Source organism: Nanorana parkeri, unplaced genomic scaffold, assembly GCF_000935625.1.
Source record: "Nanorana parkeri isolate BGI_ZX_2015 unplaced genomic scaffold, ASM93562v1 scaffold29, whole genome shotgun sequence".
NCBI lineage: Eukaryota > Metazoa > Chordata > Amphibia > Anura > Dicroglossidae > Nanorana > Nanorana parkeri.
The window spans coordinates 2552780-2569854 of record NW_017306297.1 but is presented as its reverse complement, the minus strand read 5'-3'; the positions used below and the strand labels follow the sequence as shown (position 1 = coordinate 2569854).

At 42.8% G+C, this 17075-nt stretch overlaps 1 protein-coding gene across 1 annotated transcript in view; it reads left to right on the top strand.

Moving 5' to 3' along the window:
* Positions 1-7634, top strand: part of LOC108795956 (D-beta-hydroxybutyrate dehydrogenase, mitochondrial-like) — an 18590-nt gene extending 10956 nt beyond the window's left edge. The window contains exons 4-5 of the mRNA XM_018567320.1: positions 2024-2176; positions 7104-7634. Of these exons, the coding sequence (XP_018422822.1) occupies positions 2024-2176; positions 7104-7573 (623 nt within the window). The 3' untranslated portion in view covers positions 7574-7634. The remainder of the gene's footprint in view (positions 1-2023; positions 2177-7103) is intronic.
* Positions 7635-17075: the final 9441 nt, after the last annotated feature.

Genomic DNA, 17075 nt, shown 5'->3' with positions numbered 1-17075 from the left:
TGTTCAAACTGTGTTGTACTGTAGTGAATTTTAGCATTTGTTTGGATTCCTGTTTCTTCCACTTCTGATGTTGCATTATAGCTAATAACATTTAGTAGCTTAAAAGAGAACTATGGGGTACACCTTGTTTTGCATTTCTGGTGTCTTTATCTCTTCTTCTCCCTGTGTATGTCCCAAGACAACAAAGGAGAGGAGAGGAGGGCAAGGGCGTAGCTGAACTGAAGGTCTTAGCACCGATGTGGTATGTGTATTGTCTGGAGACAGCAGTGTGGAGAAGAGAGGGGAGGGGGGAATGAAAGAAAAACTGCAAGGGATAGATGTGCAAGCGTTTGTAAACCTGTAACCTGACATGAATAAACGTCTCATGAATACCCAGCAGCTCCTACAATGGGAGAGGAGGATCCTGACAATATTGTCGGGATCACTCCTCAGCACATAGATTAGCCCTATCCACAGTAGATCGATTAAATTGTAAGCTTATGGTGCATTTTTGAGTACATGAGTGCATTGCAAAATGTATTCCTGTATCATTGGGAAGCGACAAATAAAAAAAAGATGTATCACATAATTCTCCTTTTAGTCTCCAGGCATATATACATTAAATAATGCCTTTGGCAAGCACTGAAATTGCACCTCTTTCCAAAATCTGACACCCATATTTTAGATCACTTTATCATAAAATAAACTTAAATCTTCAATAAAAAAAGTCCACCTACATCAGAGTCCCACCCCCCTTATATTAGCATCCCAACGACCCCCTTTACATCAGAGTCCTAAGGATTATTCAAAGTTACCAACTGTGCCTCCAACTAAAGGTGACCCAAAACAATAAAGCAGGATCACTCAATTTGCGGTTGAACGAGACCATGTCTGGAGGGACAGTCTCTCTATAGCAACTTTTTATGTTTTTTTTTTTAGGCCTAACCTTTACCGATCTGTATAGATAAATATACTATCTAAGTAATTTCAGGTAAAAATCAATCAAGTTAAAGGCCAAGTTCATTGTTTATGATGCAGTCTCTCCCCCCAACGCTTAACATAGTTTTAATTTCCAGGATACAAAAAAAAACATCAGTCCTTGCATGACAAGTGAGGTCTTCTTCATCCTGTCTGGGGTCAGCGGTGGAGGGTTCTCAGTTCTGCACAGAATGGTGCTCATGTAGTGACATCCCACTGCTGCAAGTGGCGCCCAGGGCATGTACCATATGTGCCATGCCGTGGATACGCCACTGCCTAGCAGTAACTGGACCTACTTCCCACTTGCTGCACACAAAAGGTTCTTCTGGACAGTGATGGTACCTTTTCTCAACAGCTCAATTCAAATATACACATGTAACAGACCACTTACTCTCCTTAGTATACTGCCAAAGATGCACCACCTGCTTGTAACTTCCCTTTGATTGTCAGGATACTAAACTGAGCCTCGGGACCACCAAACTACTCAAGATATGGCTGTGCCCCAATCACTTTTGGAGCTGTTGTTTAAAACAATAAACCTTATCCACTGGATTTTTAGTGTGAGCATAGAGAGAGGCAATAAATCTAAAATATCCGATTTGTAGAGCTGTTCCAGATGGAAGTAATGCTGTTCATATCAGACCTACTTTGTTCTTTCTTCATTTAAACACCTTTTATGTATTTTAATAGCATTTGTTTTTATAGTCCAAATATGTCATTTTAACTTTTGTCTGTGTAAAAACCCATGCAACTAAAATGGAAACATTGCATTGCTGTTTCTACTTTGTACATAGGAATTTTAGCTTCCGTTGCTGGGAACAAAGGGAAGGTCCCACATGTGTAATGGAGTGAATGGAAACATTGCATTGCTATCTCTCCTTTGTACATAGGCATTCTAGCTTCCGTTGCTGGGAACAAAGGGAAGGTCCCACATGTGTAATGGAGTGAATGGAAACATTGCTTTGGCAGCACAGAAGGAGATGGATGGAAACGTCCGGGAATGCTTAAAGGTGTCTAATGCACATGCCTGCTTTTTCACTTCATGTGCATTTATTTTGCTTTGCAGGTTTGTGGGGCTTGGTTAATAACGCCGGCATTGCTACATTTGGAGAAGTGGAGTTTACAAGCCTTGACACATATAAAGAAACTGCAGATGTAAATTTGTGGGGAACTATTAGAGTGACAAAAGCTGTTTTGCCTCTGATACGTCGTAGTAAAGGTAAGTTGTTAGCGTACAGTTTATTTGTGTATGACCTGTGCGTCAATGATGCACTATATCTAGTGTGCCATTACCAAGCTCTATGTAATAAAGGCTTCACCACCCAAAGCTTCTATTTCAGTTTTGCATAGATGCGTGTAGAATGAATTCTCCCAAAAATACTGGTGGTGACATTTTTGTCAGATTCCCGGCTCCACCCATCTGCTGCCACCATTTCAAGACCACTCCCTGTCCCAGCGTTTAACTGATTATGGAGAATGAAGCAGGAGGGCAGAGCATGGAACCCAGGTGGGTAAGTCTGCCTGGCTTTTCTTCCCAGAACTGAAATATTGGTCTAGGATGGAGTCAGATGGGTGATAAATGGGTGCGGTTACTGGGGGTGTGGCCACTGAGGGGTGTGGTCACTGAGGGGCGCTGTAAAGCTTTCTCGCACAGGGCGCCTAAAGGCCTAAGGCCGGCCCTGGATGGCGTGACCGTTTAACCACTTTAATGCCATCATGATCTTGATTTGCTCTGGTATTGCCCTGCTATTTTTATTGAACACAATTTATAACTGAAAGTAAGGGAAAGTGTTTTTTTTTTTAAATATTGTAGAAAACTACTATTTTTTATGTGATTTCTTTTTTTTTCATTTTAAGAGTGGTTATTAAATACAACCAAAAGAAATCTCTATCTTAAAAAACTGTATTTGGGTACATTGTAACCTATCACAACACTGAAAACTGAGAAATTGCCTGGTAATGAAGGGGTATATACATGTTGGTACCCAAGTAGTTAAAAAAATCTACCTTTTCAGAGGAGGCATGTGTGTGGTTGGCCATGCCAGTGCTCAGAAAGAACTCTTGCAAATTGGAGTCTTCCGGTTTCCAAGATTTAAATGAATAAGGCAGTTATTCTGCTTTTTATTTTTTCAGTCTCTCTCACTGGTAACATTGCTTTCTTAAGAATTATTTGACACCAACATAGTAATAATATGACTTGCTTTAATTTTCGAAGATGTGTTTCAGGCACCATAGTGAGGCATTGTATAAAATCAAACTGCTTCTGAGAAAACCTCTCTGCAGTACAACCAATGACATCAGCAAGTGATTCCATCGTGAGTTTAATGAAAGGGTTGTATTTAATCGTCTCAGTTGGAAATAAAAGGCTAGTGGGAGTAAGACATTTCATTGTGAAGGGTATGCTTTCATCAGAAGCCGGATGTCTACAAAAATAGAATTTTTACGAAATCAAAGATTTTAAGCTCTCGTGTCACAGGATTTAAAAGATTATTTATTCCTAAATTTGGCTTGTAAATATGTGTTGGACGTGGGGACTCCAATGAAAATACGTCTGCATCACGTGTTGAATTTTTTGCTGGGTTGTAGGTCTATAGTCAATGGAATGAAGGTACCACAGGAAGCCACTTACAGAACGTTATCGAGCAAAATATAGAACCATACAGTACACCTGGTACTTTGAGTATATATTACCAGAACAATGAAAGTTGACATTTATTGGGAGACTTTGTTTTAGTGAAGAGCTTTCCACTACATTGAAGTCTTTTCTTTTTTTTCTATACTTTGAAGGAGAAGATTTAGAAGCCCTGTTTTCTAATCATCTTCTTTTTCTTTTTTTTTCTTTTTTATTTACACTTTGACCTTATCTGAAGTAGAATTTCAGGAAAATGATAATACACAACTAAAAATTCACATCTTTGCCATACAGTACAGCTCTGTCTTGCAGGGCAGAAGACCTCATTTTTCTCTGCTGCATTCAAGTACCACTTACAGGTCTTGTCCCTCTTCCAGCCTGTGACTGGGCAGTGAAATAAGGAATAACAGACAGTTGGCTTGTCGCTCTGTCACTCTGGTCTCTCCCCATATCAATATGCTTCTTTTAGCAATAAGCACTGCAGCACAACGGACTGGCTCCTTGTGTTGCTTCTCCCTCTGTATAGGGACTGCAAGAGGCTGATACCACGTCAAATTCAGGAACCTAAACTGCTATAAAAAAAAAATGATGATGCATTAAAGTGACCCTGACACTATAGCATATATCTGAAACTAAGCTATAACTGTGAAAGAAGTCTGAATATTTACCACTAGAGGTGCACCGAAATGGAAATTTCAAAACCAAAATGAAACCGAAATTTAAAAAAATGTCAGGTGGAAACCGAAAATTTTTATTTCATTTTTTCACATTTTAAAAAATATTTTATTTTTATTTATTTTTTATAAACTTTTTATATTTTTATTTTTTACTTTATTTTTAGGGACTTCGGGGAAATATTAGGGGTCTAAACAGACCCCTGATATTTCCCTTTTAAAATAGAAAAAGAGATCGAGGACACCAGAGTCCTCAATCTCTTATTCTGCATCCCCTGTTATCAATGAACAGGAATCCTCTATATTGAATGTTCCTGTTCATTCATAACTTGGAGATAGTATGGTTACTATAACCACAATCATGAATGAACAGGAGGTGATGAACACTCCCATTCATTCATAATTGAGACTATAGTAACCATACTATAGTCTCAATTATCTACAAAAACACTCAGCGATCACTGATCGCTGAGTGTTTGCATTGTCTCTCCTTTCTGATAGCGGTCACAGGAGGCTGAGTGAGCGGTGCAGGGAGGAGAGCTCAGCCTCCTGTGACAGCGCGGGCTGTCTCCGCCCACAATCTGCTCTGCCGATCTGTGATAGGAGGCTGAGCTGTGTGGGAAGAGAGACGCCGGCTGCTCACAGTGCTCTCCTCCCATAGCGCTCGTCACAGTTTCTCTCCTCCCTGCTGGGACACAGAGCAGTGCCCAGTGGGGAGAAAAGAAATCACGGATGCGCCGATGTATCAGCCAGAAAATGGCACCTTCGGCATTATGCCAAAATTGCCATTTTCAGCTGATATGTTTCGGCGGACGATATATCGGTGCATCCCTGTTTACCACTCATGCTGCCTGTGCCAGTGAATTATGCTCTGATGCTGAGGAATCTTCTGCAGAAGTGCAAAGGGAAACTGACACTATCCTGGGTGGAGGACAGGGGGAGGAACCATTGAGAATAGAAAAAAATTGCTAAAAATAGGAAAAAAAAAAGTATACTTACCTGATCCTCAGTCCCACTTGACTGCTAGACCGGTCCCCGCAGCCTCTCCCTCACTTTGGGCTCCGGCCGTCTAAGGACGTCATCACACCGAAGGCAGCTGCATTAGATGTGTGGATGCAGAGGGACATTCCACCTCCAGAGTGAAGGGGGAGAGAGGTGAATGCTCACCTCTGCAGGACTTGAGACTCAAACAAAAATGTAATACACTGAGTGGCCAGATTATTATGACCACCTGACGTTTGTAGGCAAATTAGCTATAATTTCACGCTGAAGTTGCTAGAGGGCCAGACCATTATAAATAGGGAAGCAGGTTGTTTACCACGACAGTAGAAGTGATTTTTTTCTGAAGATATGGGTAAACAACGCGATTTAACAGCCTTTGAACGTGGGATGATTGTTGGCGCTCGGAGCCATGGAGCGAGTATCAGCAAAACAGCAGAATTTGTTAAATGTTCAAGAGCAGCTGTTGTTAGTGTTTAAAGACTGGACGGTGAGCCGAAAATCTGGGTCTGAACGTGCGAATTGTGGCCGTCAGCGACTAGTCAATGTTAGGGCAGAACGGAGAGTGGCAAGACTGGTACAAGGCAACAGTGCAGTGTCAGATTCCTCGCATCACCTTTCAACATCTCGTGGAGTCACGAGGCGGCCCAACGAAGTCATCTCGTGGAGTCATCTGGTGGCCCAACGAAGTTCTGATGGGGTGGTCATAATAATCTGGCCACTCAATGTATATTGCAATGAAGCAGTCCAGTGAGGTGACTACATTCATTTTTTTTAAAGCTTCACCTGGTAATCCTTCAAATACACTTCTTGTCGCAGGGTAGCTGTGCTTACTCAATTCACTCTAATTATGGAGGGGAGCTATGGGTGTTTCCCAAGCTGAACTTCAGACATGTCGAAAATATAGGGTCACAACATAAATGTGAAGTCGCACACTGCTTTCCCCCGTGCACTTGAACAGCTTTATTAGTCTGTTAACTTTGTTCTAAGGTTAAGCCTCAATGGGGGGGGGGTCTCTTCTTCTCCTTCTTTACCCCTATTCCTTTTTGTTTCCTATTGTCTTCCCATGTGATGTATGTCTTGTTGTCACAAGTATCACTATCCTGATACTCAAGACCATTGGTCTATATCACTGCTCTTGCACTAGACACCTAAACTACACATTTTGGCCAAGCTCCACCAAGCTTGATGGGGTACTCCCGTAGGCGGAGATGTATGTCCCGTCTGACAGAACCTCTTAAGGGTATTCCAAAGTAGAAGCATGGCTGTGCCCAGATTGTGCCCAGATAACTGCTGATGAGCCCTCTCTTGAAATCTCCTTACATAGACCAACTTGTGCCACTTCATTATTGTGATACTTTTCATGTACCAATTGTTTTGTTGAACATGGATGACCTGTTTGCCACAGGCATCCGTTGAGATTGTAATGTCTGTATGTATACTTACACTGTTAAAACTCAATAAACAGTTATTTGAGAAAAAGATGTTCCAACGTAAAAGAATAGCAGTATGTAGCTCATAGGTTTTTATTTAGTTGCTGTTGTTTTTTAATAACACATGGTATTATGTGCGTATTAAGAGGTGACGTGCACTCATACTTTCTGCACCAGGTTAGTAAGGGGAAATAACACATTATTAAATATTCAGCTTGCCTCATTACCATTTTCCCAGAGGTGGGTAAGCAGGAGTCTGTTGCTTTCTAATGGTATTATCCCCTGAAACTGACAGGATCTGGTGACAATTGCCTCATGCTATGGATACTTTACCCCTACCATTATGTCTTATTTTGTGCTGCAAACTATATCCACACACTTCCTTATTTGGTTTTGTTTGCTTTTAAGGTCGGGTGGTATGTATGGCAAGCATGCTTGGAAGAATGGGCAGCCCATCCCGATCAAGCTACTGTATTTCCAAATATGGAGTAGAGGCCTTTTCTGACTGTCTAAGACAAGAGATGTACAAGTGGGGGGTAAAGGTAATTACAATTGAACCTGGAAACTTCATAGCTGCCACTGGAATATTCACAAAAGAAGGAGTAGAAAGACGTGGAGAAGAGATGTGGGAGCAAGCCTCCGAAATTGTTCGTGCCGATTATGGGAGAGTTCATTTCTCTCATCAGGTTGCCAGAATGAAAGCTTTTGTTAGTTCTGGTGTGAAAGATATGACTGCTGTTCTCAATGGAATCACAGATGCGTTATGTTCTAAATACCCATACACACGGTACAATCCTACAGACACCTACTACTGGATAAAGATGCAGCTTATGTCCCACCTTCCTGCTGGCATTGCGGACTGGATTTATATTCACTGAAGACAGTTTGTTTGTTTGAAATTACTGATGATAAAAAAAAATTGCAAATTTAAGTGTGCTGTGTTAAATACCATGTATGCTATTGTATAAAGGAAGGTCCATACAAGAACTGGACCAACTACTCAGGCCACTGAATAAATGTACTTTGGTGACCAAACATACCCTCCTACTCAACACTTTGTTCTGTGTGGGGACCCTGCCAAAACTCTGATTGCTATTGTTTCTGTGTTTGTTGGGTTTCCCCAAAGTTCAAGTTATTGTTTGCTTATGCCTGTTGCTGGGCAGTGTTCCTCAATAAAAGGAAACCATATTCTGTGCTATGAATAATTATCTCTGGACAATCACTAAGAGGTTCATTGCCAGCAATATAGGCTGGGGTAGAAGATATATATATGGGATGACCTTCTAGAAGGGTCTTTGTCTTTGCCTTCTGGGCTTCTGCCAGGAGAAGAGGCACTTCGTCTCCCAGGCCTGCTGCCTGGGGAAGTCTTTGCCGTAAAAAAAGGCATGCGCCTAAAGAAGCAGAGGTTGGCCTGTAGGATGTTTGCTGTCCTGCTGGAGGTACATCCCGAAGGAACCAATCAGGAAAATTATTGTTTGCAAGGAACAACATCAACAATAGAAGTGACATTTCAGGACCGAACAGCTGAGAAAGCGTTGGAATGCTTGACCTGTTGGCAGTCACACATTCCAGCGCCCAAAAATTGGGCGGGATTACATTATAATGTCACCGGTCACACATTGTAACGTAGTCACAAACTTTGATAGAACATCGCCATCAGGGGGGTACGGCCGGTACCCATGTGAGGGGTCTGGGGGGCCTCTTACATGAGTATTAGCTGTGCCGGCACGGCAGAGGTGACGGGGAGGAGGTGGAGGAGGCCAGGCTCCAGCAGCAGGTAAGAGGAGTTGGGAGGAGGTACAGAGAAAGGGACCCCAGCGACCAGCCCACCTAAGGCCCTGCAAAGCCCACCATAGAGAGTCTCAGATGGGCTGTGCAGGATCTATGGTGTGCTCTGCAGGGTCACTCTCAGGTGGGCTCTGCGGGGTCTCAGGGAAGCCCAGAGTCCAGTGCATTGCTGAGCCCAGAGTCCAGTGCATTGCTGAGCCCACACATACCTATATACATAAAAAACGATATATGCAGTGTTCTCTTCATTTTAGATGTCAAAAGGGTTTTGCGGCTCCCGGTGTTTTCTTTTCTGTGGGAAACGGGTCCAAATGGCTCTTTGAGTGTTTAAGGCTGCTGACCCCTGACCCAGGTAGTGACTACTTACCAGGTCATGGTTGGATTTGAAAGTGTATTTCCACTTCTGCAGTCAAATTTGAGAACACCCCACTATGTTTGTGTTTCAATTCATACCGCATATCTAAAAATATCATGGGTACAAAAAATGAAAAAAAGGCCTCAGTCATGAAGGGGTTAAACCGATATTTCTTACTTTTTTTAATGCATGTGTGTAGCATGCCTTTGCAAGTTCCCCTCTCAATTTTCAAGTGACGGGAAACTCTGGCTGTCCCCATAGACTAGAGACATTGAACCTCCCCTCACTAATATACAATGCTTCCAAATCTTAGTTCAGATCTTAGTTTAGATTAGTTCAAATCTAATTTACAAGTGATAGTGAAATCTGCCAGCACAGTACAAACTGGTTTCATTTATGTTAACATTAACCTGCCCAGCCCCCCTTGCATTCTGGAGCAAACTCTGTATAGACAATAATTTTGTGCATTTTGCAGGTAGCAAGTTACAAAAAAATAGTTATGTTTTGTTAATGATAAACATGTCACAAATATAAAATGTGCAATTTGGCTGCAAAAATGGAAATACATTGGCATCTACTAGAAGTAGATCTTAAATGCCATAGAGTGCCGTTCTTAAAAGAATGGTGCTTCAGCATTTGTTTGCTGTTCTTTTGTTCTCTTGCAGATGGAGCCTCTAACATTGTGTCCGCTTCAGGAGGAAAACTGTGCTGTATTACATTTACATTGTCTACTGGGCTGCTATTTAGTCAGATAGTAAATAGGATGTTATGAGATATTACATTTATACATCAAAGAGTACCTGTCACTGCTTGGCTGGGTGGGCCTGGCGATGTCCATCCTTTGTGATATGTAACTACAAATACTTGTGCCTATTACATCTCATGTGAAAGTTCACATGCAATTTGTAATTTACAGTTTTTTGCCTTTCCCTATCCACTCATAAAACAGGATACTCTACTCTCAGGATTAATATTATCTTTCGGCCCAAGCTTTGGAGGACAACGGCAATTCAAATCGGAGAGAGTAAAGAGACCCCACTTTTAAGCTGGAGTGTACCTATTCCAAATTAATGGGCAGCTAGGCTGTAGTCAGTCTGAGCTCTGATTGCTATTGCTCCTGTTTTTGTTGGGTTTCCCCTAAGCTCATAATATTTGCTTATGACTATTGCTGGGTAGTGCTCCACAGCCATAAGAAACCATGTACTGTGCTATGAATATTTGTCTCTGGCTAGTTACTACAAGGTTTATTACCAGCAATGTAGGCTGGGGATGGATATAAAGATTTAGGGCCACTTTCTGGAAGAATGTTTGTCTCTTAGCCTGCTGCCATGAGCTGAGGTCTCTTGCCCCCCAGACCTGCTGCCTGGGGTTTTTTTTGCAGTAATGAGGGGCCTAAGGAAACAGAAGTAGGCTTGTGCCTGGGGGCCTGAAGGATTTTTGCTGTCCTGCCGGAGGGTACATCCAGAGGAAGCTGAGCCGGAAGATGGCTGCCTGTATGGAGCAGCTGAAGAGTGTCCTGGGGAGCTGGGCATAAACCGTTGCTGTTACACATTGCGAGATGTTCACACTGCTCATCTGATAAGGTACTGTGTTTGATTGCATAGGGACTGGGTTCTCTGTAGCTGTTTTTACAGGGCCTACTCTCTACTTTGCTAGAAGGAAAGTCTGGAACTATTGTTGTCTGTTCTGGGGTATCCTGTGCCCTAACCCGCTCTCTGGAGATTGGTTGAGCTAAATAAACTTACTAATGTGACTGTCACCTAATTTCCATTTTACTCCATAACACATCAAGGATTCCGCCCTAAGAAGTAAAATAATGTCTGATCATCTAGGGGACATCTCCCAACAACCCAGACTGGAGGAGTGCTACATATAACAACTGGCTTTTCAATCATTGAAAGGAATAAGATGTAAACATTTCTGGCCAAACAGCATTTACAGCTACTTTCAAGATGTAATTTGCTTTATGACTTAACATGAGAAGTAACTTCTACCTAGCTTATTGATATTGGCCATTGGCAGGGTGGGGGGCCATGTTCTATGACCATTCATTTCTACAGCTTAAATCCACTTTATCCCCTTTCCCAGTCTCACACACAACTTTCCTGGTGCCAGCATGGCAGCATACTATCACATGTATGCTGCCATGGATTGGCGCCAGGATAGCAAAATGATGGGTTAATGTGATACAATTTCCTGTTATAAACATGCCTAGATTGGGCACGATCCTTGAATCAGGTGCTGTAGGGCAACTGTTTTCCCCTACATAAACCCCACAACAGGCAATCAACCTAAAATATACAGGGTTTAAAATGCCAGAAAATTGTATTTTAAAAATAAATACATTCATGTTTTCACTTCCTTTTAGAAGAGTAACAAAATTGAAATTATCAAAATATTGTACACTTTTGTAAATGATACTGAAATCTACAATGACTTTGTGTGGATTCAGCGAGGTACCGTAAACTCCCAGTTATCTGACACCCACAGGGATCAGTAGGTGCTGGATAACTCTAGTTTCTTGTTGCTGGAGAGTTAAAAATACTCTCAAGCAACCACCCCCTACCCCACCCCACCCTACCTCCTCTGCTCAGAGGGTGGGTGCAATAGCCAGCTTGCTATTGCAATTTGAAATAGCCAATAGCAGGCTGACTCTGGAAGACCCACCCATTGAGCAGAGGAGCAGACCTGAGAGAGAAAGTTCTCTCTCAGGTCAGCTCCTCTGCTCAGTGGGTGGGTACAAAAGCCAGCCTGTCATTGGCTATTACAATTTGAAATAGCCTATAGCAAGCTGGCTATTGCTCCTATTGTTTACATTCTGCTGCCGAATGCGGAATCTAGCCGCCGGCCAGTAGCAAAATGTAAACAAAGAGTTTTGTTAGCAACTAAATAAATGTAGTTGTCAACAAAAGTTTTTAGTGTGCACCAAGCAACCAACAATTTGTTTAGTGTGCATCAAGTCACGTGCAAAAAAAATAAAATGGAGGACATTTATTTTTGCGGTTGCTTGAATGCCGGATAATGGGGAGTTTCACATACTTCTCCATACCTGGAAGTAATAGGTATATTGTTCAGCTCTTTGCTCTTAATGGGGAAGCAAAGGAAAAGTAAGTATACCTTGCTCGGAGGGCTATATTTAAGTGAAATTGTTGCTTTACCCTGAATGGTTAAATTATTGTTTTGCTTTAAAGAGAACACAGGTTTCCTGCTTTGGCAAATGTACAGTTAGGGCAGCTCACATTTGCGCATGTGTCTTTAAAGGAGAACTATGGGGTTAGGGCTTTTCCCCATAGTTCTTCTTAGGGTAACGGGAGGACACAAACTAGCGTCCTCCTGTCACCCTAAGCTCAGTATACCGCGAGCTACTGAGAAGCCGCAGGTGGCGCGAATCCCGACAATTATGTCTGGATCCGCCCAGCTGCGTGAGTGACAGCTGGCTCTGCCTATCTAGAGGCAGAGCCAGCTGTACCCGCCCCCTCCCCCGTCCGTTCCGCCAGTCAGCGCTGGAGGATCGGAGCTGGGAGGGGGGAATCCAGCCCCTTCCCTGTCATGGCAGAGAGCCGTGACAGGATCGAGAAGTGAGCGAACGCCGGTATGTGTTTGCTCACTTCCCGATCTACTGAGCCGACCTGTGACAGTCTCATTGTCACAGGTCGGCTAGAACTATGAGGTGAGTGAAAAGCACTCGCCTCATAGTTCTCCTCTAATGCACATTACTGCATATGTAACATAATGCAATGTGTATGTGTGTGTTCTTACAAACATGAATGTGCTTTTTTTTAATCACACATGTTGGTGGGACTTTAACATAGAATATTTCCTCTATCATCTCCTGTTAACATGCACAAAGCCATGTCACATGTCATTCTTCAGACCATTTCCTGTGTAATAGAATGGGATTTGTTTTACCTTTTTCCCATTTCACTGCAACACATAAAATGTATCTGAAGAGCCTACACCGACAGGATTGTACACTGCAATACACAAGAGTAAAAATGCCCAGATAAGCTCATTGTCTTGGAACCATTATAAAAACAATATACTGCAACATAAATTGTGTTTTCTTTTGTTGTTTCTACCTTGTCACCAAAAAAGAGTAATGCAACTGATAAATAAAGAAATTAAACTCTTATACAATGTACTTGTGTTTTAAACAGTCTTCATATCTAATGAGTGACCTTAAAATAAAAATGGCAATTTTTTGCAATGAATACTGACTTTATACATCTTTATGGTCTCGTCACAGATGGTGTTTTTGCAGAGACAGGAAAGACGCTGCTGTTCTAGGTAACCTGCATTGAGAAAACACCACAAGGTCAATTTATACATTTTTCACACATCTTTCACCAAAGGTTCACACACAATTCTAACTGGATTCAATTGCAAAACAAATATATAAATATACCCCTAAGTGACAGGCCAAGTCCAGTGTTGCCAGAGCAATGATGGTACAGCAAAGGAGAAGGAAGGTGACATAATAGGCACATACATGGTGTTAGCCAGGGCCGGCCTTAGACCTTTAGGCGCCCTGTGCGTGAAAGCTTAACAGCGCCCCTCAGTGACCACACCCCTCCGTATGCTGTCATATCGGATGGCCAGCAGTAAGGGGGAGAGAAGCCGCCCACAGGACGAGCTGTGTCGGCCGCACGGCTCGCACACCCCTAAGGCCGGCCCTGGTGTTAGCTATAGCAGGAAATTTGGGGGAAAAGGTGCTTTTTATTGCTCGGAAAAGTAAAAATTCCTGTAGGTGGGGCGATGTTTTGGGGAAAATACCATTAATGTGCAGGAAAGCAGAGATGCAGCCTTCTTTACAAAGATTATTATGCATCTTTGTGTCCTGATTTATTTTTGACATAAAAATTAGTATGATTTATCCTGCAGACATTAAAGAGTATACCGGTGAAACTCAAATAATTAGAATATCGTGCAAAAGTTAATTTATTTCACTAATGCAACTTAAAAGGTGAAACTAATATATGAGATAGACTCATTACATGCAAAGCAAGATAATTCAAGCCGTAATTTGTCATAATTGTGATGATTATGGTTTACAGCTCATGAAAACCCCAAATCCACAATCTCAGAAAATTAGAATATTACATGCAATCAATAAAACGAGGATTGTACATAGAACAATATCGGACCTCTGAAAAGTATAAGCATGCATATGTACTCAGTACTTGGTTTGGGCCCCTTTTGCAGCAAGTGTCCCACTCTAATCAGCTAATTAAGCCATAACAGCTGCAAAGGGTTCCTGAGCCTTTAAATGGTCTCTCAGTCTGGTTCAATAGGAATCACAATCATGGGAAAGACTGCTGACCTGACAGTTGTGCAGAAAACCATCATTGACACTCTCAAGTCATTCTGAATTGAGAAAGCTGGTCGGAGCTCCAGTGAAAAGTCTTCAAGAAAAATACAGCAAGTCCAGTTGCCTTGACTTATTTTTTACAGATAGAATAAATAAGGAGTCTGATGATGTCCATGAGATGGTTTTCACCATTGTGTGGATTGCACCTGGCGATATACAGGTGATAGTCTTTCATCCACGTCTAGTCTATGAGGAATAACAATGGCTCTTGCTGATGTGACTGAGGGGTTTTCCATCATGATGAAACTGTGACCAGCTGATGGTAGAGATAATGGTTTCTTTCTCAGTCTCTCAGTCATATGAGAAATTGTCAAAAAAGCCACTGATACGCTGTGGCTATTGTGAAATGTCGGACCGAGGACATGATCTCTATAGCCTAACTCTTTACAACTGCCTTTAACCTCCTGCCGTCTGCCCGTTGAGAAAAAACGGATGGACGGCAGACTCACATTTGCGGGTTGCCGTCATCAGACGGCATTTTTCTTCTGCTCGCGCGTGCCCCCTAGCGCGCGCACGGGCAGGAAAAACCCGCCCGTTCTTTACAGCCGTTACTGGCTGTTTCACATACAACCGATTTATATATATATAAAAATAAAAAAGTCTCCAAGCACAGTAGCATTGTTTAAAATTGAGATTAGGTGGGATTATCATTATTTTCTATGGTTTGACAAGGGCGAATAGCACCAAGAATGCCCATAGAGTATAATGGGAAGAAAGATGGGCTTTGGAATCAAAACCATTTCACACATCAAATAAATCTGTAGCAGGCATACTCTCCAAGCAACATTGAGATTACGTGGGATTTTTTTTCTTTTCTATGGAATGACAATGGTGAATGACACCAAGAATGCCCATAGAGTATAATAGGAAGAAAGATGGGCCTTGAAGTAAGAATTATTTAACTTAACAAATAAATCATTAGAAGTCATACTCTGGTTTATGGGCCCATATGTACTTAAAGAGAGAAGATTTTAATTGTTTGAAAAAGGAAGCCGGAAGGGAGATGGGCACCGTTTGAAACAAGTAGAGGAAGTGGGGGAGAATATCCATTTTGAACAAGGACATACAGCCTTTATTGTAGTAAGGGCAAATAGTTAAGTCTATAGAGACTCTCAAGGTTGAATCGATGAATTCGATCTGATGGCCCCTGCCAAGTGTTCCATAGCGAGGACATATAGGTATGGAGAAAGTGGGCAGCCCTGACGAGTGCCATTACGAATAGAAATGGGGTCCGAAAGAAGACCTTTGACGCGTACCCTAGCCCTGGGGAATGATAGGGGGCTCTAATGTGGGAGATAAAGGTAGAAGGGAGGCCAATCTGTTCAAGGGTGAGTAAAAGGAAATCCCAGTTGAGGTGGTCAAACGCCTTCTCGGCATCGACTGAAAGAAGGCATAGGGGTATCTTACGAGATTTGGTGTAATGGAACAAGGTCAGAGTTTTCATGGTATTGTCTCTCGCTTTGCAAAAGGGAATGAATCCCACTTGTTCACGGTGGATAAGAGTCGGGTTGTATCATCCCAATCTGTTAGCAATGAGCTTGGCGAAGAGTTTCAGGTCAATGTTGATGAGTGATATTGGCCTGTAGCTCGAGCATATAGTGGGGTCTTTGCCATCTTTTAGCAAAATTGTGATAAGGGCTTCTTGTGTTTGGGGGGTAAACTCTCAAGTTTTGTAATGGTTCCCGGGGACGTCGCCGCTCCGAGTCACGGACTCGAGGAGAGGCTCCGCCCCCGGGCCACCGACGTCAGACGAGACCGCCCCCTTCCGCGCCATAAGACGCGACCTCGCAACTGTCTGTCGTTCCAGCAACCCAATGCGGACGCCAGACGAGTGCAGGTCTCATTACAGCCGGCACCCTCTATTGCGCTCCCTAAACCTCAGACTCAGGGCCAGCGTGCCCCGGATACTGCCACACTGAACTAACCAGGACAACTAACCGCAAGTATACCCCTCTGGGCTACTACCCATTGGGGTTTCAGCTGATTACCTATAGCCTGTCTGGACTTAATCATCAACTCTATAACATTGATCATATGTGGTGCAAATATCATACTGACATCTTAAAGCGGTACTACTAAAATGAATGTTTCTATACTGCCGCACTGAAACGTTAACTCTGAGTTTTGTCAAGTGAACATATATATATACCTGCAATAATAGACTGCCATACTAAAGTACTGAGCTGTGTGAAGTGAACATAGATACCTACAAATATAGACTGCCATACTGAAGTACTGAGCTGTGTGAAGTAAACAATTATACTTGTAAGAAGGTGCATTGCTATGTGAAGTTAACATAGGTGTACCTGAACCATTCAAGAACTGTTTATCCTAAATATTTCATATTGTTGCATTATCACTCATACGTTTTACTATAGGTGTAGCAAGCTTAGTGAGGTTGGAAGATAGACCGATGATGCACTGAGGTTGCTTGGCAAATTTAACCCTTGCCATCATGTACTCCTGGGCCAGAGCACGTGACTGTTAACGTGTCTCCGCAGCCAGGGCCAGATTTACTCTCCTTGCCGCCCCAAGGCCAGGTTCCACAATACCCCCCCCCGCGCGCGCCGCCAACCCCCGTCCCCATCAATTGTGAATATCAACTTCCCCACAAGGTCACCGTTGCCGCCCCTCGGCGCTCTGCTGCCCCGAGGCCGGGCCTCGGTGGCCTTGTGGGAAATCCGGGCCTGTCCGCAGCGGAGTTCCATCTTCCTATTAAATAGGTTATTACAAGTGTGGGAGATGGAGTTGAAGGTTTGTTCTAAGATAGGTGACAGCGACACTCGAAAATGTTTGTAAAAGGTGCCTGTATACCCGTCCGGGCCGGGGCTTTTTCCGGGGGGGGGGGGGGTTCTTTCTGGTGCGTGAA